The sequence below is a fragment of the Coffea arabica genome, chromosome 2c (genome assembly GCF_036785885.1).
Source record: "Coffea arabica cultivar ET-39 chromosome 2c, Coffea Arabica ET-39 HiFi, whole genome shotgun sequence".
Taxonomy (NCBI): domain Eukaryota; kingdom Viridiplantae; phylum Streptophyta; class Magnoliopsida; order Gentianales; family Rubiaceae; genus Coffea; species Coffea arabica.
In genome coordinates, this window is record NC_092312.1 from 17,731,183 (window position 1) to 17,756,396 (window position 25,214).

The 25,214-nt window shown below is 36.5% G+C and overlaps 5 protein-coding genes across 5 annotated transcripts; 2 read left to right on the forward strand and 3 right to left on the reverse strand.

Moving 5' to 3' along the window:
• The first annotated feature begins 464 nt into the window (after positions 1 to 464).
• On the forward strand, positions 465 to 2,132 carry LOC113726480 (gallate 1-beta-glucosyltransferase 84A24-like). The gene has a single exon (XM_027250221.2). The coding sequence runs from the start codon at positions 548 to 550 to the stop codon at positions 1,997 to 1,999; it is 1,452 nt and encodes a 483-aa protein (XP_027106022.1). The 5' UTR covers positions 465 to 547; the 3' UTR covers positions 2,000 to 2,132.
• Positions 2,133 to 6,966: 4,834 nt separating this feature from the next.
• LOC113726481 (triacylglycerol lipase 1) lies at positions 6,967 to 10,828 on the reverse strand. The gene is given in 10 exon segments (XM_027250222.2): positions 6,967 to 7,877; positions 8,041 to 8,136; positions 8,327 to 8,403; positions 8,490 to 8,530; positions 8,610 to 8,753; positions 8,847 to 8,957; positions 9,318 to 9,413; positions 9,416 to 9,466; positions 10,057 to 10,167; positions 10,371 to 10,828. Coding segments are annotated over 10 exon segments (1,389 nt in total). The 5' UTR covers positions 10,710 to 10,828; the 3' UTR covers positions 6,967 to 7,554.
• Positions 10,829 to 12,093: 1,265 nt separating this feature from the next.
• Positions 12,094 to 16,206, reverse strand: LOC113726483 (triacylglycerol lipase 1-like). The gene is made up of 9 exons (XM_027250224.2): positions 15,746 to 16,206; positions 15,426 to 15,536; positions 13,969 to 14,109; positions 13,497 to 13,607; positions 13,262 to 13,405; positions 13,142 to 13,182; positions 12,974 to 13,050; positions 12,686 to 12,781; positions 12,094 to 12,524 (listed from the first exon to the last, which is right to left on the reverse strand). Exons 1-9 carry the CDS (start codon positions 16,040 to 16,042, stop codon positions 12,202 to 12,204), a joined length of 1,341 nt encoding a protein of 446 aa, XP_027106025.2. The 5' UTR covers positions 16,043 to 16,206; the 3' UTR covers positions 12,094 to 12,201.
• A 1,358-nt stretch (positions 16,207 to 17,564) lies between these two features.
• Positions 17,565 to 22,548, forward strand: LOC113726484 (methylthioribose kinase). The gene is made up of 6 exons (XM_027250225.2): positions 17,565 to 18,043; positions 18,728 to 19,037; positions 19,582 to 19,756; positions 19,874 to 20,075; positions 21,524 to 21,738; positions 22,096 to 22,548. The coding sequence occupies exons 1-6, from the start codon at positions 17,858 to 17,860 to the stop codon at positions 22,265 to 22,267; spliced, it is 1,260 nt and encodes a 419-aa protein (XP_027106026.2). The 5' UTR covers positions 17,565 to 17,857; the 3' UTR covers positions 22,268 to 22,548.
• Positions 22,549 to 22,759: 211 nt separating this feature from the next.
• Positions 22,760 to 23,736, reverse strand: LOC113726486 (uncharacterized). The gene has a single exon (XM_027250226.2). It carries the CDS (start codon positions 23,624 to 23,626, stop codon positions 22,937 to 22,939), a length of 690 nt encoding a protein of 229 aa, XP_027106027.1. The 5' UTR covers positions 23,627 to 23,736; the 3' UTR covers positions 22,760 to 22,936.
• Positions 23,737 to 25,214: the final 1,478 nt, after the last annotated feature.

A 25,214-nucleotide genomic window follows, 5' to 3' on the forward strand; every position in this document is an offset into this window, starting at 1 on the left:
TACCCTTATTAAATATCTTGTTATTAATATATTGTTATTAAATACTAACCCACTACATTGAATACATTGAGCTTTTCTAATACTAACCAATTAGTTGTAACTGATATTAATTGGCACTCTTCGTGATTAGCATAAGGGTATTTTAGGAAATTATTAATCTAAATTTATGTTTCCAACCAAATTAATTACACTTTCTTAATCTGTGTAAAAAAAAATCAAGACTAACAAAACGGGACGGAGGGAGTACATGATACCATTCAAACTTAAAATTTGATATTATGAGGATGAAATTGAAAAGCAAAAAAAAATAGAAATTAAAAATTTTTCCCCATGCTTTCCAATTGACCACTAATGACTAAAGAAAAAAAAAATGGCCATTGGATTTGTCGTCCAGACGGTGACAGTTTACATCGTAGTCCTGATCCTTTTGTCCTCACGGCAATCAATAAAGGAAGCCATATTTCGTCATTTTCCATCCCATTATCATAATCATAGAAAAGCAGTGTAGCACTTCTCTCAGTTTTTTCCAAGCTAAGCTTTAGAAGAAATGGGCAGTCACTCATTGCCTTGCTCCCTTGTTCATGTTTTTCTAGTCTCCTTCCCGGGCCAAGGACACGTTAATCCGCTGCTTAGACTAGGCAAGCGCCTTGCTGCGAAAGGTCTGCTGGTCACACTTTCAGCACCCGAACTCATCGGAAAAGAGATCCGGAAAGCCAACCAAATGAGCGATGAGCCCACCCCTGTTGGTGATGGAATGATCAGGTTTGAATTCTTTGATGATGAATGGGTAGAGGATGAAAACAAAGCCTTCTGTATTGGTGAGTACACGAAACATCTTGAGGTCGCTGGCCGGAAAATACTCCCTGGAGTAATCAAGAAACAAGAGGAACAAGGTCTCCCTGTTGCCTGCATAATCAATAATCCATTCATTCCCTGGGTTTCTGATGTAGCCGAGAGCCTTCACATCCCAAGTGCTATCCTATGGGTGCAGTCTTGTGCCTGCTTTTCAGCATATTACCACTACTGTCATGCCCTAGCTCCTTATCCCACCGACGCCGAACCCGAAATTGATGTTCAATTGCCATCTATGCCATTGTTGAAGCACGATGAGATTCCTAGTTTCTTGCATCCCACAACTCCTTATCCATTCCTGAGGGAGGCCATCTTAGGTCAGTTCACGAACTTGTCAAAGAGTTTCTGTATATTGATGGACACTTTTCAGGAGCTTGAGCATGATGTCATCAACTACGTGGCGAAGCTCTGCCCCGTCAGGCCCATTGGACCTTTATTTAAAAATCCAAAAGTTCCAGCCTCAAACGTCAGTGTTGATATTCTGAAAGCCGATGATTGCATAGGGTGGCTGGACTCCAAACCACCGGCGTCCGTCGTGTACATATCTTTTGGAAGCATTGTTTTCTTGAAGGAAGAGCAAATCGCTGAGCTTGCATACGGACTATTGGATTCCGAGGTGTCGTTCTTGTGGGTTGTTAGGCCTCGAAGCAAGGACTCCGGCTATCAAGAAGTGGTGTTACCAGATGGGTTCCTGGAAAAGGCCGGCGACAAGGGTAAAATTGTGCGATGGAGTCCACAAGAACAAGTCTTGGCACATCCCTCTGTTGCTTGTTTTTTAAGTCACTGCGGTTGGAACTCGACGTTGGAAGCACTTGCCAGTGGGATGCCGGTTTTGGCTTTTCCTCAATGGGGTGATCAAGTCACTGATGCCAAGTACTTGGTGGATGAATTCAAAGTTGGGATAAGAATGTGTAGAGGTGAGGCGGAGAATAAGATTGTTGCTAGGGAGGAACTGGAGAAGTGTTTGCGCGAAGCTACAAATGGTCCCAAGGCAGCTGAGATGAAAGAGAATGCGATGAAGTGGAAGAAGTTGGCCGCTGATGCGGTGGCCGAAGGTGGTACTTCTGATCGGAATTTGCAGGAGTTCGTCGACGAAATCAGGAGGAGGTGCACCGTGACGCTGCTGGAAAATGGAAAACAACAGTGAATTCCGCGCCATTGACGCTGCGTGCCTTGTATCGTAATACGACCAATACTAAAATCCTAGTTCTTCTTCCTTTCTTTTTTTTTTTCAAATCCTAATTCAATCACTACAAATCAAACTTATTTGGCTGTGGAAATTACTGAGTTCTAGCTCAATTATGCACTGATCATGAATAAATGCTGTATTTTTCTTTTTTTTTTTTTGGGTTGGCGAGTATATTCTTACACTTTAACATTCCTTGACCATTTCCGACAAATAAAAGAGCAAATCAATGGAAAGAAATGATGGGTACTTTTTTTGGGCAAGGTACGAACAACTTATAAAAAAATACTTTTTCGTAAATATAATTTTTAATTAATTTTTTATTTTATATATATCAAATGATCATATTAATTTTTTCATCAAAAATTAAAAGAAAATACAATACAAACGTAACCTAGAGATGGAACTTTCAGGCGACTGGAATTTGTCGTGGTGAACTGATGACTGTTAATGGGTATGGGCATCGAGTGTACTTTGATTTAGGGTACTTCTACGAAATTTGTCAGATGGGGAGTCAGTCCGTCAATTCCAATCGCCGTTCGAAGCTATCTAGAAACTTTGACTAGGAGGCTCATTTCAAGTGCATATTATAGTGCCCTTTTCTGGTTATACTAGAGGGAACCTGGAACCAGGATGTGCAAGTATAACCTAGGCCCACCTACGAAATTCAAACTAAAATGAGTCTAAAAAATAAAGTTTATTTTTAATCGAATGTTTCAAAAGTTTGTTTCAACTTGCTTATCGTGATGTTGTAAAGAGTTATCTTGCTGTATTGTATATATAATATATTTTTGTATTATATAGACAAACAACAGCAAAAGATTCAAAAATCAAATACATGAGAATTGAGAAATGGAAAATCAATTCAATTAATTAATGTTAACATAAGTAGGATTTACTCATATAAGATTAATTTTTCCTAGCGTTGAATAAATGACAACTATGTAAAATTTAAATTTAAAATTTAATTTTTGTATACATGTCATGAATCCAACGGTGATTGTGTTTGGATTGTCAATTATTTCACTTTATTTACACCTTATTTACACACACTGATTTGCTTGCATCATCAACATATTTTTCAATCATCTTTTTATCTCACATACATCATATCAAAAAAATACTACAGTACTTTTTCACAAAATTATCTCAAATAATTTACAATCCAAACACTATACACTATCAGTGTATATAAGATTTACTCAATGATATATGCTTTATAAAGCTCAAATATCATGCTATTATAATTACAAATACATAAAATTTCACCGTTATTTCTTTCTCAAACAAGACGCCATCATGTAAAAACTACCATCTTACAGATTCACAACAAAACTTGCAAGAAATTCGAACGGAAGACTTTTCAATGCATAAAAAGGGTACAAAAATTCATTACCAAAGAATTACTAAAAAAAAATGCAAGATTCAATTATACATTGAAAAGGAACTATAACATCATAATTACAAAATACAAATTTTGCATTTAGATTTAAAATAACCCTTACAAAAGGAAAATCAACTTGCAGAACTAAAATAATGAAAGATTAATGAATATTAAGGAGACCAAACTAAAATAAAAATTACACCATGGTAAAATAATAAAGAGGCAAAAAAAAAGAAAAATGATAAAGGCTAAATAAAATATGGTTAACAAAAAAAATTAAACCCATATATTGGCAGCGTGAAATGGGAAAAAAAATAGGAATAAAAAAATGGAACATACCAGACAGTAAGAGTAGTAGTGGTAAAAAATCTATTGCCTATATTTCTCTTTAAAAAAATATAGAGATGATTATGAATCATGATTTTGGAACAAAGGAAGAAAAGAAATATCCATTCTCGTATAAGAAAAAAATACATTCGGTTAACTCTAGAGGAAAAAGAAAAAGATGCATCGATTGAATAGAAGGAGGAAATGCAAAGAAAAATTAGAATGAAGGAAAAAAAAAAGAAGGGGAAAAACAAAATATTGGATTAAAAAGTTAAAATTGATGGAGTAAGACATGACAGTAAAAATCGGTTGATCAGTTAACAATAATCACTTAAAAAAATAATAAGAAACTAATCCTAGTATAATTAATTATAAAGAAAAAATTGAAGGGAAAAAAGGAAAGATGAACAAAAAAGAGGGAGATGAGGGTTCAAAGCAGAAGCAGAAGGAGGAAGAAGAGAAGAATTAGGAAGAGTGATGTTTTATGATTTTTGACAAATAAAAAAAACAGTGAAGTAAAAATTCAACTAAAAACTAAAACTACCACTTATTAAAAATATAGACAATATATGTGTTAAAAAGATGGGTTGCTACAGTAAATTGACCATTTTCTTATATACAAGGTAGATAAGTGTATTTCTCACAAAAAAACATGTAAGTGTGAAAGGCTGCAAACCGTAGGAGGATGTAAGTGCGTAATGCATATTACAAAGAAAGATTTATCTAGATGTAAGTGTGTTTATTACAACAATAATTTTGTTTATTTATCTAACTCTATTCAACAGCTAGTTAGTATTAAAATATAAATGTGAAAAAAATACAAAAGTAATTATGAAACGCTCAAAAGCATTTATTTGGACCATTATAAACCAAAGGACGAATTAGATATAAATCCAAAGATCATAACATATATTAAGTGCAAATAACTAATAATATGTATAACTAATAAATTTAACTAATACATTAAGTGCAAACCTCCGTCATATTATGAAATAAAGTATGCAAATAACAAATATACTATGAAAATGGAGGTGATGAAAACAAATATACTATGACATATTTGTTTGTCATTCTTTGTCTTTGGAGCCGGTAATAAAAATCGGAGGTGAAACGTGCTTTATCATGATCGCCATTGTACTTGGATGCAAACTCACTCCTAGAACTAAAAACATGTTCAGGTACAACATTCTACCAAATAAATAAAAATAAAAGAAAAACCTCCTTGCAAAGCAGAATGACATAAACCCTCGTACTTCCAGCAGGGGTGCTTCTACGGTAGAAAGTGAGATGAACTTCCCACTGTGGACAGAGCCACCACAATCAGAGCATCTACAATGCTATTACACTTTGTGGAGTGTAATTCACATGCCACGTCAGCATTCTACTTTCTCCTCTTTTATTACACTTTCACTCACAATGGATTACACTCCACAAGGTGTAATAGTATGGGTCCACAATTAATCAAATATTTATTTTAATAATGCATAACTCATATCCCATAAATAAATAAAGTAATTTTTAAAACTAATTTTGTTATTTTTAAAAAATAAAGTACTAACTTTCTTTAAATTTTGTACATTTTGAATTTTTTTATTTTCTAAAAATGATATTATTAATTTTTAAGTTTGAATAATATATATTTTTCTATGTTTCAAAAATAATATATTGTTATTTTTTTAAAAATAATTATATAGGAAATTAAACAAATATTTGATACTTCAAATGCGAAGATATCATAATAATCCATACTTAATTAATAATTCGGAATGTAATTAGTTGAACTCCATAACATAATATTACATAAGTTAAATCAAATAAAATACAAATAATAACAAAATGAATTACATAAGTTCAATGACATGATGCGTGTAATCTCCATGACACGGCTCCCCATTGGAGCCGTGTCATGGAGCGGTGTAATGGCTCTCCATTATACCCGCGTTGTGGCTGCCCTCACAACAACTCGATGTGGGACCATTGTCCAAGCCTTGTGGCTCCAACTAAGTTGAGGCAACCGACTGTAGTAAGTGAATTATGTAGTAAAAATAAAAAATAAAAAATGCGCGTGACTTTCTAAAGAACAACAATAAATAGATATATATTAGACTCAATTGATAAATTAATCATCATCGATTGTTGAATCATACAAATTAAATTAACCTTTTGTGATCATTATCACTATCATCGTTATTTATCCGTTAATAGTAATGGATTCTTTTTTTTGTTGAAACCCATACAGTGTTTTATAACTAAAAGTATAGGTATAGGTTTATATATTTTTTCCCTACTCTTTTTCTAATTTTTTTTCACTATTTTAATTTCTTCTAGTATTTTTTAACTTTTTATTGTTTATTAAAAATATCAATTACATTGGTGAGTAAATATTGATTCCCTATTAAAATAACAATCAATCACAAAATGAGCCTATGATATCCATTAAGTCATTCCGATTAAGTATTAACCTTAGTCAAATGATAAGTATTACTATGAATCATTTTGAAACTCATTCCTTGAGGAACCAACTTACCAAATGCCTTCTAAGTACATGAAACAAACTGGTTTATGCTAAACTTGATTGATAGCACAATTTGTGTAGATAAACTTTTTTGTGAAAATTCATGAAATATGTGATGCAATCCCCAAACCATGATCAATTGTAAGTAAGAAAAAGAAAAGTCAATGAATGATTGCCTAACTGATTCTCATGTTAATGCCTAAATCTTTTTTTAAATCTAGTAATATTTCATTGGTTGACACTTGTCACAATTATCATTTGTATCATGGTAGAAATTTTCTTTGGTTCTTTTCTTTTTATTCGAATAAAAAATTTATTTATGAATTTTAATTTTCACCCAGTTTCTAATTACATTTTTGTTGATAGTACTAACACTTACCACTTTCGTTAATTGCCATATAATGTAATTACATCTAAATTTCTAATTCTTTCATTTATCTTTTCACTCCACTTAATTAATTACCTTTCTACAATACTTATGAGTCATTATTTTTTTCGTTTCAAGTACAAAATGACAATTCCTTAAAGACTACTAGGAAATCTTTTTTTTTTTTGGAATAATTTCAGAAACCTCCCCTAAAGTTTTCGACAATTTCACTCGGCTCTGTTGAGATTTTCATAATTACGGAAACCTCACTTAGTGTGACAAAAAAACAACAATATCCTTCATTAATTGTCAATTCATTGAAAAACTCTATCAAATATTTAAGATTTTTCATCTATTATCAACTAATAATTCAAACGACAGTTTTTTTCAATTCCATTTCCACACTACAAGCTTTACAAGCGAGACCAGACGAGAGTCAAATTAAAAAAAGTACATTTTCCACACATTTCTTGCTAGCTGTGGATGCCAAAGTACTGGCTGTTGCATCATTTGACTCCTATACGCATTGTGCTGCAGCAAATACACGCGGATTTACAATTTCTACGGGCGCCACAAATCTTCTTCGGACCCATTTCAAACCTCTACTTACCGGAGTTCCTCCTAAGTATCCTTGCATGCGGTGTTGTCTCATCTATGTTGGCAGACTTACAAAAGGACACAGTAGCATCTCTATTTTTGGTTTGAACAAACCCGTCCAAACCACTATCAGGCCTCAACCATCACATAGTCGCCTGAACATGTGAGTTAGGACCCGTTTGATATTTGCGACAGCTTATTTAAAAATACTTCTCCAGTAGAACTTTTAATAAAAGTATTTGTTAACTGCTCAAGTGCTTTCTTTTTTAGCAAAGTGTTTTTTTTTTTTTTTTTTTTATCAAAAGCACCGGAACCCAAACGGGGCCTTAGTAACTACCAAATTTTCTGAATGACTTCAAGAACCTAATCATCTTATCATACACGTCTTCCTTTGATCTTACACTCAGGAGGAAGTCTATGTGACCGTATTCCTCAAGAAAAAGCACCTCTGGCTGTCTTTTTAGTTCCTTCAGCGTGCGCTGCACATCAGTAACGTCAGCTAATGAATCGTTACCCCCATAAGCCATCCACAATGGTAAAGAATTCGGAATGCTGCTAACATCAAATGCTGGAGGCCAAAACCGTCCATAGCGTATCAGGTTCTTAAAGATTCCATAATCATACTTTCTGAAAGTACCTTCACGGATCACTGGAAAAAAAACACAATTCAATGGGTAGGAACTAGGAGAGTAAGAGCGAATGTATGAGAAAAAATGAGGAAAAAAGCTACACAGACTTAGCCTGATATAGCAAGTTTGAATAACTTCAGCAAACCAAAAGGCCAAAGACAATGATATCCTGCTAGTGCATACTTTGAAAAAGATGATTCAGATTCTTTGAGGATGTAGGTTGTGGTTCATATTCGAGATAGAAATTGATCCGGGAGTTGTTGAAGCAACAGTTCTTTCCTGAAAGGTTAATCCACCATTTAATAAGATACAGATGGCAATATAATAGTTTAACCATTCTAAACACTCGAATAATTACTTCCCAACTTGCTCTACAGTGCTAGATTGCTAGCAGAAAAGCAAAGCAGAAAAGTTTGTCATGAAAGGAATTTTTTTTTTAAAGGCCAAATAACAGAACATGAATAAGGACCTGTAACCGGAGTAAGCAACTCATTGCAATTCACATATTCACTGCATAATATGTCCATCATATGGGTGCTGCAGTCACTGAATAGATAACAGAACAGAAAGGATTATATAAACCGAAGATATGTGGAAACCTGACCGAAAGAAAGAGCCAAAATTAATAAGACCTTTTGAAATTAAGTTCATGAATGCCCATCACACATAACACCTGCTTAGAGAAAAATGACAACTTAAGCACACTGACAAATAAGCCCTGATGGGAATGCTCAAAAAGAAACCACACAAACCTCATCAATATGCATTTTCACTAATCTTAGGACAAAAGACGAACTTATATGATCCAAATATGAGATAGGAGAAAGAAGCGCAGCAGCTTCAACCATTGATACTATATGTGGTTGAGTAAAAGCAGCCAGAGACATTATTGTTCCCTGCAAAATAAAGCAAAGGACATCGAATATCAGAAAAACAAAAACCAACAACCAAATGAAGATATAACATATAGTTCTCAAGAGATTCAAGACCTGTGAATGACCAACAATAAATATTTTTGAGTTGGTGATGTTATAAATATAACGAGCCATTCCTTCCAGATCATACAGAGCCAATTCCTGCCAACTCCAATCCCAAAAATCCTAAAAACCAAGAGAAGAAACCATTAAAGTAAGAGGGTTCATAAAGCACATCTAGTTTATGCAAAAAGAATATTTTTGCTGCATCCCAAATCAGGACAAGACCATGCAGAAGTAACTTGTGAAATAAATTCTACACATAGAGGGGGGATGGTGGTCCACCACTCCTGCTCTTCCGAGCATTAACCATTTGATGGCTACGACTTCAAAGCAATTCATATTTATACCTTGCTTTTACCTGAGTAATCAAATCATGACAAGTCAATATATGAATGTAATTTGAAAACCTGTACTACATTACAATTTCCAACAGTTACAGAACTTAAAGATTATAACCAGATGTCAAAGACAAGCTATAAATACCTTGTCTTTTTCTGTCAGATGGACATGTCGACGACTCCAATGTGTCCCACGCACATTTCCAGCCCAAACATCAAAGCCATGATCAGCCAGGATAAAGTGATAAACCCCAATGATTGATTTGGAGAGTTCAAGAACCAGGCATCACCTGCCTGTTATATTTTTCAGTTGCTCAATTGTTAATATACGAGACTGCTACCCAATCCTTTCTTTATATTACATTCACAAAATGGAAGGGGGGGAGGCGGGGAGGACAATTACAATTTCTGTGAGTCTAGATAAGGCTAATCATGCTTGTTAAAGATCTTTGTAATAATAAAGTAGCATTTCCTATAGATGCGAAAGCCATTTTAGCTTATAATTTTAACCAAAACCAAGATGCACGGACGAAATAATTTACAGCTTACACACTGAACTTTGACATAGTATTACTCTTACAGCTTGAATATGCACACATTTATGGAGGCACCAAAGCACTAAGAATGCTCAATTCCGATAAGCAACAAATCTAACTAAAGAAGATAGTGAACTGAAAAATAAACTTTTGTACCATAAAACAGTTTTGGCTGCACAAAGTAGCAACCGTAATGATGATTGGTAAATATCTTCCATAGAATTGGAATTTGAAAGAACGAATAGAGCTAAATTCAAATGTGGCCTCTCCACTATGATTTTTTTTTTTTTCTAAAAAAAATAAAATAAAATAGAAATCATGTAAACAAATTATTTTAGGAGAGATTACCATCATTAGCCCGTGAAGGAGAAGAACTGGAGGACCGTATTGCCCTCTGAGATATCTGGAGTTAGATGCCACCCGCTGAAGTCCAAGCAAGTAACCATCATTTGTTTGTGCCTGGATCAACAATTCCACATTCTTAAACTAAATCACCTGCACGCTATATTTCAGAAAAATCGTCTACAGCTTAGTCACGCCTTCAATACGTAGGTAGACAAAAAAGTAAGATCAATGATTAATGAAATTTATTCATGTGTACCACTGTACACAAATACTATATTCAACAAAGAACGATACGTAGATAGAGATAGAGATTCTACGGTGTGCTCGGAGCAAGGATAGCCATAAGGTTGGATGAGGTGAGCACAGAGACCATCTGCCGGAGAATTGGGAAGGCGAATATATGAAACTCTGGCGGATTCTCCGGCTGAACTGAGGAGTAATACACTGAGCAACAAAACCGTCACCAGACGCTCCATTTTCAGGCCACTGGAGTGCGGAAAACACAGCGGAACGACGGACCAACGGGCTGGGACCTCCCGGGAGAGGAGAGTGTGGAGTCTCACAATGCTCCAGAAGAAAGATGCGTTCGCAGGAAACCGAACGAGACAGTCAAGGACCTGAGAAGCTCCGCCCCTGTGTCGGTCAAGGACCTGCATTTCTAAAAAAATTCAACCCTTTCTGAAAAATTTCTTGTTTGGGTCTCCTCGAATCCTCCGTTCCCTTTACTGTACAGTATACAGTAAGAATAGACATAGAATCGCATCTAAGTATCTAACGTGAAAAAAAAAAAAAAAAACTTCTAATACAAGAGTAATAGCTAGTTTGGGAGGATGGAAATGAAAAGAAAAGAAGAGAAATGATAAGTTAGAAAAGAAAAGAAAGGATCAAAGTTTCTATCTAAATTGTTTGGAAGTTTTAAAAAAGAAAAGAAAGTGAGTAGTTTTCTTTTGTTTGGGAGTTGAATGTAAAAGAAAAGAAAAGATACTTAAACAAATTATTTTACAAATATGCCCTTTCTATAAACAAATGTGAGAAGGATTCATCGGGTATTAAAATGTTTTGTATCAGGATTTTAAGGATAATTTGGTCATATTGAAAAATTTACTTAAACTTCTGTCCGTTCCTTCCCTTTCCGCCCAACATTGGGCGGAAAGTTTTCCAAAAGATGAAGTGGAGTGGAATCTTTCCTATTCCTTTCTTTTCCTTCTCATTTTAACTCCCAAACAATGAAAAAACTTTTTTATCCCTTCAAAACCTTTCTTTTCTTTTCATTTCCATCCTCCCAAACTAGCTATAAGGGTAGATATATAATAGAATCTAACGTGTTAAAAAAAAAAAAAGAAGAAAGATAGAGTATAAAGAGAGAGATTCTCTTCTGTCCACTTGGTACCGACACAAACGCTCTCTTACAGCGCGTCCGGTATACCTTTCTTTGCTCAAGAGCCAAGCATAACGTCAGTTGATGAAGCGGATCTAGGAGTGGGCTATAAAAGCTCACCTATTTGGGCTATAACAGTACAACAATCATGGGCTTGTCACTGGTCGATATTTAAAAATCAGGCTAGTCCGCTGAGCTAATTGTTTAAGAACTTTTAACATTTCCGATACTAAACTTTCGTATTGTGGGCTCCAACAGAGAACGGGCTTGTCGTTGCAAGTGCCGTGGAATCCATTGCACTAATTAGAGTGAATAGGTATCCCAAATTCCGCTCAACCGGTCAAGAGTGACTTGCACGGTAATCATGAGATTTTCGATCTGTTTGGAGTTGCGACAGCTTATTTAAAAATACTACTCCTGTAAAGTTTTGAATAAAAATATTTATTAACTGCTAAGTGCTTTTAAATTTATTATTTGGAGAGACACAGTTTAATCAGTACTTATTGTATTAAATAATGTGTAATTTAAATTTTAAAAAAAATATCTATCTCTTTATTTGGTATAACATATAATTAAATTTGATGTTTTATTTTTTAAATCATAAAAACTACTCTAAAAGCACTAAATTTGAGCTTTTGTTAAAGTGCTTTTAACACCAAAAATTCTACTCCTAATTTTATGGGATGATATTCACCAAACATTTTAAAAGTACTTTTTAACACATAAAAGTGCTTTTTTCTTATCAAAAGCACCGGAACCCAAACGGGGCCTTAGTAACTACCAAATTTTCTGAATGACTTCAAGAACCTAATCATGTCATCATACAAGTCTTCCTTTGATCTTACACTCAGGAGGAAGTCTATGTGACCGTATTCCTCAAGAAAAAGCACCTCTGGCTGGCTTTTTAGTTCCTTCAGTGTGTGCTGCACATCAGTAACGTCAGCTAATGAATCGTTACCCCCATAAGCCATCCACAATGGTAAAGAATTCGGAATGCTGCTAACATCAAATGCTGGAGGCTGCAACCGTCCATAGCGTATCAGGTTCTTCAAGATTCCATAATCATACATTCTGAAAGTACCTTCACGGATCACTGCAAAATAAACACAATTCAATGGGTAGGAACTAGCAGAGTAAGAGCGAATGCATGAGAAAAAAATGAGGAAAAAGGCTACACAGACTTAGCCTGGTATAGCAAGTTTGAAAAACTTCAGCAAACCAAAAGGCCAAAGAAAATATCCTGCTAGTGCATACTTTGAAAAAGATGATTCAGATTCTTTGAGGATGTAGGTTCCGGTTCGTATTCGAGATAGAAATCAATCCGGGAGATGTTGAAGCAACAGTTCTTTCCTGAAATGTTAACCCACCATCTAATAAGATACAGATGGCAATATAATAGTTTAACCATTCTAAACACTCGACTAATTACTTCCCAACTTGCTCTACAGTGCTAGATTGCTAGCAGAAAAGCAAAGCAGAAGAGTTTGTTGCGAAACGAATTTTTTTCTTTTAAAGGCCAAATAACAGAACACGAATAAGGACCTGTAATCGTAGTAAGCAAGTCATTGCAATTCGCATATTCATCGCATACCATATCCATCATATGGGTGCCCCAGTCACTGAATAGATAATAGAACATGTCAGAAAGGAATATATAAACTGAAGATATGTGGAAACCTGATTGAAAGAAAGAGCCAAAATTAACAAGACCTTTTGAAATTAAGTTCATGAATGCCCATCACAAGTAACACCTGCTTAGAGAAAAATGACAACTTAAGCACACTGACAAATAAGCCCTGATGGGAATACTCGAAAAGAAACCACACAAACCTCATCAATATGCATTTTCACTAATCTTAGGACAAAAGACGAACTTATATGATCCAAAAATGAGATAGGAGAAAGAAGCGCAGCAGCTTCAACCATTGATACTATATGTGGTTGAGTAAAAGCAGCCAGAGACATTATTGTTCCCTGCAAAATAAAGCAAAGGACATCGAATATCAGAAAAACAAAAACCACCAACCAAATGAAGAAATAACATAGTTCTCAAGAGATTCAAGACCTGTGAATGACCAACAATAAATATTTTTGAATTGGTGATGTTATAAATATAACGAGCCATTCCTTCCAGATCATACAGAGCCAATTCCTGCCAACTCCAATCCCAAAAATCCTAAAAAAACAAGAGAAGAAACCATTAAAGCAAGAGGGTTCATAAAGCACATCTAGTTTATGCAAAAAGAATATTTTTGCTGCATCCCAGATCAGGACAAGACCATGCAGAAGTAACTTGTGAAATAAATTCTACATATAGAGGGAGGATGGTGGTCCACCACTCCTGCTCTTCTGAGCATTAACCATTTGATGGCTAAGGTTTCAAAGCAATTCATATTTATACCTTGGCTTTACCTGAGTAATCAAATCATGACAAGTCAATATATGAATGTAATTTGAAAACCAGTGCTACATTACAATTTACAACAGTTACAGCACTTAAAGATTATAACCAGATGTCAAAGACAAGCTATAAATACCTTGTCTTTTTCAGTCAGAGAGACATGTCCATGACTCCAACGTGTCCCACGCACATTTCCAGCCCAAACATCAAAGCCATGATCAGCCAGGATAAACCCCAATGATTGATTTGGAGAGTTCAAGAACCAGGCATCACCTGCCTGTTATATTTTTTCAGTTGCTCAATTGTTAATATACTAGACTGCAACCCAATCCTTTCTTTACATTACATTGACAAAAAGAGGGGGGGGGGGGGGGGGGGGGGGAGAGACAATTACCATTTCTGTGAGTCTAGACAAGGGTAATCATGTTTGTTAAAGATCTTTGTAATAATACAGTTGCAATTCCTATAGATGCGAAAGCAATTTTAGCTTATAATTTTAACCAAAACCAAGATGCATGGATGAAAAAATTTACAGCTTACACACTGAATTTTGACATAGTAATACTCTTACAGCTTGAATATGCACACATTTATGGAACCATCAGTCAGAATCAAATTCGCTCATTGAGGGAAGCACATAGCACACAAGTGGGAGGCTAGTAGCAGGGAAAAGGCAAGAAAGAGTATTGAGAGATAGATGTGGCAACAGGAAATAAGTAACTGTCATCAATAATAACCTCTCATTTTCTACAGAAAGATAAAAGCTACTAATATAGGCAAAGTAGCTCAGCAATCAGGTAGGAGTTTTGACAATAGGCCTGCGTTAGCATTTCAAAAAGAAAGTTACGCATGGCAAATTCTGCAATAGTATAGTGCATCAGATTTATAGTTAGGACAAAGTAAAGACAATGTGGGAAGTTTCCTGTTTCCCATGAGTAAGCCAGCATTGGCTCTGAGGCAGCTGGTATGCATAAAGGAAAAGATCTTATCCAAGCCACCATGCGGTAGTCAGTGGGGGTAGGGAAACTTCTTTAGGTAAACTCTTATAAATCTAAAATCACGTAACTGTCCTTTAATTACAATTATGCATATAATCCAAGAAATTAAAATAAGCAAGCAGCACGGGTTCCATAGTTAGTTGCATCACTAAGAATGGTGGCTTATTGTACACTTTCCAATTCTTCATTGTGCAAAATTTGTTGAAGTATCTTGCCTAAGAGCTGTGACGGACGCCATTTGATCTAACACATAATAATTGCATTACATTTTTACCAGTCACATGGGAAAAAATTCACAAAAACCTCACATACATTACAAGGAGGCACCAAAGCACTAAGAATGCACAATTCCGATAACCAACAGATCTAACTAAAGAAGATAGTGAACTGAAAAATAAACTTTTGTACCATAAAACAGTTTTGACTGCACAAAGTAGTAACAGTAATGATGTTTGGTAAATATCTTCCATAGAACTGGAATTTAAAAGAACGAATACAGCTAAATTCAAATGCAGCCTCTCCAATATGATTTTTTTTTTCTTTTTCTGAAAAAAAAATAGAAATCATGTAAACGAATTATATTAGGAGAAATTACCATCATTAGCCCGTGAAGGAGAAGAACTGGAGGACCATATTGCCGTCTGAGATATCTGGAGTTAGATGCCACCCGCTGAAGTCCAAGCAAGTAACCATCCTTTGTTTGTGCCTGCATCAATAATTCCACATTCTTAAACTAAATCACCTGTCCTGTACGCTATATTTCAGAAAAATCGTCTACAGCTTAGTAACGCCTTCGATACGTAGGTAGACAAAAAAGTAAGATCAATGATTAATGAAATTTATATCATGTGTACCACTGTACACAAATACTATATTCAACAAAGAACGATACGTAGATAGAGATAGAGATTCTACGGTGTGCTCGGAGCAAGGATAGCCATAAGGTTGGATGAGGTGAGCACAGAGACCATCTGCCGGAGAATTGGGGAGGCGAATATTTGAAACTCTGGCGGATTCTCCGGCCGAACTGAGGAGTAATACACTGAGCATCAAAACCGTCAGCAGACGCTCCATTTTCAGGCCACCGGAGTGCGGAAAACACAGCGGAACGACGGACCAACAGGCTGGGACCTCCCGGGAGAGGAGAGTGCGGAGTCTCACAATGCTCCAGAAGAAAGATGTGTTCGCAGGAAACCGAACGAGACCGAACATCAAGAAAATTAGTTGGCCGTGGGGACGGCTTTGAAAGCTCTATCCTTGCGTGTAGGTGAAAGCTCATTCCTGAAAAAATCTCTAATATTTTCTGAATAATTTCTCGTTTGGATTGATATTAGTTCAATTTCCTCCTTTTTACTTTAATTTAGTACAGTGGATGTAGAATAAAATCAGTGTCCGAAAAAATAAAGAAGATGGAATATAGGGAGAGATTCTTCTCGATCCACTTGTCGCGCTCTTACAGTGATACATTTCTTTGCCCAAGAGTCAAAGATAAGAAATTAGTTTTAAGTTCACAAAAAAAAAAAGATAAGGTTAGTTTTTTTTTTTTTTTTTGGTCAAAAACGATAACGTTAGTTGATTAAGCGGATCTAGGAATGGGCTATAAAAGATCTCCTATTTGGGCTATGACAGCCCAACCGTCATGGGCTTGCCACTGGTCGATTTTTTAAAATCAGGCTAGCCCGCTGAGCTAATTGCGTAAGAACATTTAATATTTCTGCTACTACTAAACTTTCGTATTGTGGGCTATAACAGAGTACGGGCTTGTCGCTGTAAGAATCAATTGCACTAATTAGAGTGAATAGGCACCCCAAATTCCACTCAACCGGTCAAGAGTGATTTGCACGGCAATCATGACATTTTCGACTCTCATGTCGTCCTTTTCCTACCAGTGGAAGACTAATTTAGTTTTTGTTTGATAATTCAGTTCAGTATTTATATTTAATGGATTCATATTTTGACAATTATAAATTGAATATCTAATTTAATTAAGCGCTACTGAATTTTCTAATCAAAACTTGCCTTCAAAATTGAGTGAATGTGATATACAGTCAAACGTATTAGATTTAACACTTAACAATTTAATAAATTTAAACTTCAGATTTTAGACTTCAAAATTCAATCTTATAGAATACATTCATATAGTCTTCCTAAATAGTGTATTATTGTTGGTGAGGGAACTGGATTCTTGCTTTGCCCAACAAATATGCCCATGAAAACAGTAAATAACCCCAGCACAGGCCACTTGAGATCCTCGGTGACATGTTTTCTATGGCAATCCAATGCCGCCAATAGTATTGTGCCAAGTGTCTTGTTATTATTTACACTTGAATTTTCTAATAATTCAACTTGGCTTGGTTTAACACAAGTTTAAATAATAACAAGACATTTGGCGCAATACTATTGGTGGCATTGAATTGCCATAGAAAACATATCACCGAGAATCCCAAGTGAGCACCGGCATACTGGCCTTTCTTTTTTTGTTTGCTATAAATCTCACTCACATACGGGCCAGGTTCAATGCATCTTTGTGTTTTCCATCTTTCCCCGGTTGAATATGGAGCCATGTAGGGTCGAGATATTTTCCTCGTCAAATTCTCAGTCCGCAATTTCCTATCCTTCCCAGACAAAGAAAGGGAAGAAAAAAAAAAAGAAAAGAAAAGAAAAGCGTGAGATTTTCCACACTTTCAATCACCAATAAAGCATTAAAGCCAATAGCCAATCACAATAATAATGTCTGAAAAAATGATGGCGTGCTCCATGTTGCCGGTGGTGGGACTGTCCAAGGATTCCAATTCTCTTTCTGTTTCCCTGTAGTCTTAGTTCACAGTTCCAAACCTACGAAAGTCAGTAGAGGAATAAGACTCGGCATCCAACGCCGTCCTTTCATGCCCCTTCTCTCCACTGGAACAAAGCTCTTCTATAATAGTATCTAATAAAGAGAACCCCATCTTCTTCCTTTGAAGCCGCTCTCACAGCTTTCCCAGCCCTTCGCGTCAATTTCAATCCCTCAGCGGCTGCCGAGATATAATGGCATCAGATGGGTTCCGGCCCCTGGACGAGAAATCTCTGTTGGAGTACCTCAAGGCCACCCCCGTTTTAGCAGAGAAGCTTGGGAACCAATTCGAAGACTTGCAAATCAAAGAAGTTGGTGATGGCAATCTCAACTTTGTCTACATTGTTGTTGGCCGCTCTGGATCCTTTGTCATCAAACAGGTTAAAAAAAAAAATCACCTTTTTTCTGTCCTTAACATCTTTCTCTTCTCTTCTATCAGTCTTTTTTGCTTTTTTTTTTCTTTTTCAATTATTTCCATCTACTTTAATTGAAGTTATTAGTCGGTTTATTTAAGTCCCTCCTAAACCATGTTTTCTTTTTGCTGTTCTGATCCGTGTTGGCGAAGGAACTGTTGAATACTAGTTATGAACGATGTTGTGCTTCCGTTGATTTGTTAAAAATTTAAGCTTTACACGAGAATAGGAGTAACTTATTTGTACTCTTATTGCAAGATGAATTTATTGTTGCTGTGGCTGACTTGAGAGTGGCAAGCATTATAGCCCGATTTTTTGTTTTTTGCTGATTTCTAGATACTGGACGGTGCTTCTGTGCTGCAATTTGTGCATCTTCTCAACTAATTATGGAACTAGTATATAAGAATGTGAAAATTTTGAGGTACAGATTTGGCTCAAGTTTTGAGGCGAAATGCCAGGGTTAGACTCTTGTAACTGTCACTTTGCAGCACCTAGCCCCCTTTCCCCTGAATGTGCTCGAAAAATAATTAGAAATATAAACTTGGTTATGGCACTCAATGGTTTTGCGGATAAATGGTTCTCCCTCCATCTGTGGGTGGGAAATCCGTTTTTCTTTTCTTCCGACGTTTTCAATGTATTTTGCATCTGCAGGCTCTTCCGTATATCCGTTGTATTGGGGAATCATGGCCAATGACAAAAGAGCGTGCTTATTTTGAAGCTAGGACACTGAGAGAGCATAGGCGTGTGTGTCCTGATCAGACTCCTGAGGTCTATCATTTCGACCGTGCAATGTGTGTGATAGGCATGCGCTACATTGAGCCGCCTCATATAATACTCAGAAAAGGACTGATCGCTGGCAAAGAGTACCCATTGCTTGCAGAACACATATCGAACTTCATGGCTAAAACTCTTTTCTTCTCCTCTCTTCTTTACCTTACCACTACCGAACACAAGCATGCAGGTAAAAGATCTTGATGGTAATTAGGTTAATCTAGGCATTTTTTTTATCCTCTAGATGATGGAATTAACCTTTCATATGTGTTCTCCTCAAGTATTAGTTGCTCCCGTGTCCACTCTCTGTGAATGGTGTGTTTCAGCCATTTAGTTTGTTCTACAAAAAAGAACTTGAAGAATTATCCAACTTAATTAAAATTACCGTCCCTTATAGTAGCTCAGTTTACAAACAGTTTTTAATCAAGAGACCTGATACTGCACTATACATTACGTCAGTATGATCTTCTGCCAAACCTTTGATTAGCACACTTAATCTTTGACTTGGAGTGTCAGTTGCCAACATTCTGATTTGGTCCATTTAGATTTTAGTTGATTGTGCATTTGGTAAGTATTTGTTGGTTATCAAAATAAGAAAAGAAGTGAAAAGAAAAAAGGATTTGTTGGCTATCAAAATAAAAATCATTGTTGCTCAGCATTTCTAATGATTATTGACCATATAGTCATGTTTTCTTCTTGTCTGTAATTCATTTGTCGCCTAATGCTTTATGCAGTTGCTGAATTCTGTGGAAATGTGGAGCTTTGCAGACTAACTGAGCAAGTGGTTTTTTCTGACCCTTACAAGGTCTCTCAGTATAACCATTGGACATCTCCTTATCTTGATAGTGATGCAGAGGCAGTTCGGCAAGATAATATATTGAAGCTTGAAGTTGCAGAGCTGAAGTCCAAGTACTTCTGGAACCAGTCTACTTCTCATTAATAGCATTCTTCTTGTAACAAACCTCTTTTTGCTTATCATAATACTCTTCTTTCTGATTAAGTTCGCTTTCTAATTTGTATATGCAGATTTTGCGAGAGAACCCAAGCTCTCATCCATGGTGACCTTCATACAGGTTCTATCATGGTTACTAGCAAGTCTACTCAAGTTATAGATCCAGAATTTTCTTTCTACGGGCCGATGGGATTTGATGTTGGAGCTTTTATTGGAAACTTAATCCTGGCTTATTTTGCACAAGATGGACATGCAAATGAGGGAAATGACAGAAAGGTAAGTCCAAGTTCTTGTTATTGGAAGCGTTCTAAGTTCTTTACTACGGTTTGTTTTTTTCCTTTGTCATTCATTATCTTATTATTCTATTCTTCTTAGTGTTGGGTGTTTGAAGACATTTAGTTTGTTCTTTCTGCCTGAAATTTTGAAATGGCTTATAATATAGGGTTGACTTCCACAACTCAAATGTGAACTGTTGTGCCCTGTGGATCTCTACTGAGATAGCGTTCTCAGTCACCCTTGTTTCTAGTATCTTGGCTAGTTAAACTATGCTCGTTTATTTTTCCCAACGTTCAAGTATTACTTGCCCTTTGGCCTTGTAGTGATTTTCGTGGCTTTGGCTATAAGACAGCTCTGGCCTACCCTTGCTGTGGGAGGGGATGGAATGGCTAAAAAATTGGGGGATTAAAGTTAACATATGTATCATATGTAGTGATTTTCATGGCTTTGGCTATAAGACAGCTCTGGCCTACCCTTGCTGTGGGAGGGGATGGAATGGCTAAAAAATTGGGGGATTAAAGTTAACATATGTATCATATATAGGCTTTCTGCCCAATCTGCTTGTGTCTTTTTTCTGCTAAAATATTTGATGCAAAGCCACTGAATATACATGAGGGAGAGAAAAAGGGAGGGAGAGAGAGAGCGCACAGAGGGCATGTAGCAATCAAAAAGGTTTTGACTTGTTGATATGCGACCACGGTTTGAAGCTAAACTGAACTATGGCTAACAATCCAAATTAATGGTGCGTGCGGCCCCATTAACCTGTATTGACTGCTGAAAGGTGCTGCTTTTATTTTGGTTTCTGTTTTTGTTTTCTTGTTAGAATCACTGCAAAAATATTGGCCATTCAGATACTGGATAAGCTCCGTGGTTGCTCCTAGAATGCTGCAAACTCTAGATATTGATTAGCCATGTTGTTGCAAATATTACCCTCTTGGCACTCAAAGGAATGAAAGACAAAAAAGATTAACCTTTCTGGAAAGAGAATGATAACTATGATCTTGCAATCATGAGGTGATGTTCGATTAGTTCAGAAAACAGTGATTCATGAGCCAGAATATCATGGAAAACTAAGACTCGTAGAACATATTGATTGCAATGCTCATCTATGAAATTTTAACATCAATGTGTCTAAAACATTATGAAACACGTTATTAAACTGTTGAGGGGAAACATATTTTGAAACACTAAGTCATATCCTTATTGGGCAAAAAGTTACAAAATCTGATATTGGGCATAATTTCCTAGTTGGTTAAATAAGTAAAAGCTTCTTCAATAAGAACTCATTACCTTTTCACTAGAAGCATCAATGCGTAAAACAGGTGGCGCATCAATATGATTTTCTCAAACTGGTGTTTCATACGTGTTAATTCTTATTTATGTGTGGTGACAGGCTGGCAACTATAATGATTTTCTATTGGTTGTTTAATGCCTACATCTTATTGCAGGAATATAAGTTGTGGATATTGAAAACTATAGAAGAGACCTGGAATCTTTTTCATAAAAAGTTTACTGCTCTCTGGGATGAACACAAGGATGGCCCTGGTGAGGCATATCTGCCAGAAATTTATAATAATGCAGAACTTCATCTGTTGGCAAAACAGAAATATATGGAAGATCTGTTCCATGACAGTCTTGGATTTGGTGCTGCAAAGATGATAAGGTGAGTCACTGCATTGTTTGTTTCAGCCAAGCTCGTTTCTTTAATTTTGTGTAAACTTATCCCGTGTTATTGTGGATCTGTCCTGGGAATTTTGGTATTCTGATTTTCCTATTGCTCTTTGAGCTGATAGAAGCTCACAGCTAACTCTGGTACACAAGACTCTTATGATCAGTAGTTACTTGGTTTCTTGCGGTCGTGACTTGGGTGGGGTAACAAATTTATCAGTGGAGTTCAACTCTGTTAGGTGATTGATGGCGCACTGAAGGATTATTTGCATGTCCTGCGAGGTTTAAGGTTTACGGGGAACCTTGAATACCTTTAGCTTTTAACACTACCTTCTTCCCCCGAAATTTACAGGAGAATTGTTGGGGTGGCTCATGTTGAAGACTTCGAATCAATAGCTGAGCCAGAGAAACGTGCGAATTGTGAACGGCAAGCTCTCACCTTTGCAAAACTGCTTCTGAAGGAAAGGCGAAGGTTCAAGAGCATTGGTGAAGTTGTTTCCGCCATTCAGCAGCCTAAACCATGAGAAACTCCTCCTCAAATTTATGATTTTAGATATTGCAAGGATGATTGAGTTAAATTGTGATACACAGTGATATCTCCAAAGGACAGGCAGAATGTATTCAAGGGTAATAAGAGATTTCTTCGGTTTTGCGTCCCACTAATTTCGTCCAAACTTCTCTGGTAATGCAATCATTAGCCTCTAGGCTCTAGCACGTATTTACATGACAGATGTAGTGCAAGTGCATGATGTATAAGACTTGTAACATTTATTACTATTTTTTTGGGGGGATTGTCCAGTGATCATCTTGTGCAATCTTGAGACAAAGAATTAAGATTGAGAAATTCCGAATGCGGTAAAAAGGAATCAAATATATTGAGACTACAAGTGAGAGGTGCCTTTGTTTGACAAAAAAAAAAAAAAAACGTAAGAGGTGCCTTTCCCAAGGCTTAGGATTCAGAATAAAAAAACATACTGTACTTAAAATAGGTGATCTGAAATTTGGAATGAGCGAAATTAAGGATAAAAATATCATGGAATTTATTTCGTTATGACCAACTTTTTAGGAGGCCATCCATATCCTTCCATGCATGCTGCATATAAATGCAACTTATTCCATGGAGTACAGGACAGACTTATTCTCCTATACATATAGTTTCATCATATTCAATCAAAGCATTTTAGCACGTATATTTAGTTATTAAATTTAGCTTTGTAGTCGTTCCAGAGTTGATCGACGGACTTCCCCAGCAGCTCAACAAAATAGTCATTACTATAACCGTTCCTCATCTTATTGTTAAGCTGCGCAACAAAACCATTTTTCAGGCTATTGCAGTAGTCAAGAAAGCGGGCGGTGACATCGTATCCTTGATCCCACCGGTCGCCTTGCCCAGGTTTCACCCAATGGCTCGGTGCATACCCGGCTTTAAGCCTCACATAATCCGCGATTCCTTCGATCAATCCTCCCGGAGCCTGTCCGTTCCCATTCCACTGCCAAACGTGCGTCATCTCATGGTAGAGAACCCCGGTAATCTCGCTTCTAACATCGCCCGAGTAACCTTGGATGTACCTCGCGCTTACGTGAATCTGATCGTTGCTGGTATAGGCAACACCATCCATGTCATCGACGAACATGTCAACTCTTTGGACGTTCTTTCTGTCTGCAGGAGCGTTCTCCTGGAAGATCCTCCATATGAAATTAGTGGCGGAGTCGAGTGTTTGCTTGGTGTATTGGACCCCGATGTCCCTCTCGAATCGGGCACCACCTGGGGTGGACGCGGCACTGTTTGTTACGGTGTATTCCACTGCATGGCTTCCCTGGATGAGCGCTGCTAAGAGGATGGCGGCCAAAGACGAGAGGAGGAAAGTTTTCCGTTGACCCATCGGTGTGTTGATTTGAAAGTGTCTAGTTTTCGTGGATGTTTTGGATTTGAAGTGCACAACGGCTTTTATTTATATAGAATAGAGGACTGGCAGAGGCAGAGGCAGAGGCAGCAGGAATCTATCATGGGGCCAATTTTGCTAATGCAATCGAGTCAAAAATTGACAAGGTCTTTGCTCGGTAGTGCATTACAGCATTAGGATAACCTACTTTGACTATTTGACGAAATCAGAACGCCATGACTAAAAATGTACACGCCGTTGAAGAAGCAAAGGGGAAAGACGAAATCAGTGGAGAAATGTACGTATGCTCATTTTGAAGTATTGATTTGAGGTAACTTGTTTCGTCAATGTAACACTAGCATCGATCAAAGGGAAACACCAAGCTGGAGGTAACTTGTTTCGTCTTTGTACGCTATTAAATTTGCATGAGATTTAGATGCTGTGAAAATTAATGCCGGCCTTGACCCAGAATGTGAGGTTATCTTGACTCTGGTGCCTCTAATAAATGTCTATATATATATATATATATATATAGTTATGCGAAAGAAAGGAGATCACTACGGAGCAGCCAGCCAGTGATTAATTAGGATTCCATTAAGCATCTAATGGCAGCAGCCATCATTATTAATACTCCCTCCCTTTTTTTATAACTGACGTTTAAGAAATTTGCTCTAGTGTACTTTTATCTGTCGTTTTATTATCCCCATACAGTATTAATTATTTTTTCACAATTTTACCCTTTTATTTCTCTTTTCTAATACAGGGTTCTTAATTACTACTCCTAGTAATTATTGCTTCTCTCTTTGTAACAACTCTAGTAATTATCTGCCCCTCCGTATTCTAGTGAGAGAAAACATGGGTGAATTGGACAATTAATGAGGGTACAAAAGGAAAGTAGTGTACAGATTTAAGCAATGAAAAACTTTTCTTAATTGGTGTGCAAAACCTTAAACGTCAGTTATAAAAAAAAGGGAGGGAGTACAATTAATATGACCACAGGACAGTCAATTTATGTACTTAGAAAACATTAATCATGTCTTAAAGTATCAACTATTATGTGATATGCTTAGCAGAATTTGTCATTCAGCGTCACGAGTTTGTTTGGACAAGAGTTTATTTGCATGATTTATTTGAGATAATTACTGTAGTATTTTTTATGATGTGATGTATGTGAGATAAAATGATGGTTGGGAAAATAAAAAGGTCGTTGAAATTTACGAAGTAAATTTTTTTATTTGAAATCAAGCCAATCCAAACATTACTTTACTTTATAATGCTGCACTACGGCCTGCTGACCAACAAATCACTAAATGTTAATGGGATGCCTGCATGATGGGAGTAAATAGTAATACAGTAGTTGCAGTACCTATTCTAAGTCAACCACTATGGTGCATGCAGATTTGGTCCATTTCTTCTCGGCCTTAGCTTCTCATCACGACTCCGTCTCGTTACGTTAATTTCATTTTTTGAATCAAGAATTCTGGAACCGTATAAGCATAAAAAGAGAAGAATGAAAAAGTCCTCGATCGGTTACGAATTAATGTGTAATTATTTTTTTTGACTGGTGAAAACTATTTGTTCCAAAAAA

Coding starts and splice junctions, on each gene's coding strand:
- LOC113726480 (XM_027250221.2), top strand. CDS start 548: ATGGGCAGTCACTCATTGCCTTGCTCCCTTGTTCATGTTTTTCTAGTC.
- LOC113726483 (XM_027250224.2), bottom strand. CDS start 16,042: ATGTTCGGTCTCGTTCGGTTTCCTGCGAACACATCTTTCTTCTGGAGC. Junction 14,110..15,425: donor TCCTTCACGGGCTAATGATG/GTAATTTCTCCT, acceptor AAAATATAACAG/GCAGGTGATGCCTGGTTCTT. Junction 12,782..12,973: donor CTTGCTTACTACGATTACAG/GTCCTTATTCGT, acceptor TTAACATTTCAG/GAAAGAACTGTTGCTTCAAC.
- LOC113726484 (XM_027250225.2), top strand. CDS start 17,858: ATGGCATCAGATGGGTTCCGGCCCCTGGACGAGAAATCTCTGTTGGAG. Junction 19,757..19,873: donor GTTGCAGAGCTGAAGTCCAA/GTACTTCTGGAA, acceptor TTGTATATGCAG/ATTTTGCGAGAGAACCCAAG. Junction 20,076..21,523: donor ATGAGGGAAATGACAGAAAG/GTAAGTCCAAGT, acceptor ATCTTATTGCAG/GAATATAAGTTGTGGATATT.
- LOC113726486 (XM_027250226.2), bottom strand. CDS start 23,626: ATGGGTCAACGGAAAACTTTCCTCCTCTCGTCTTTGGCCGCCATCCTC.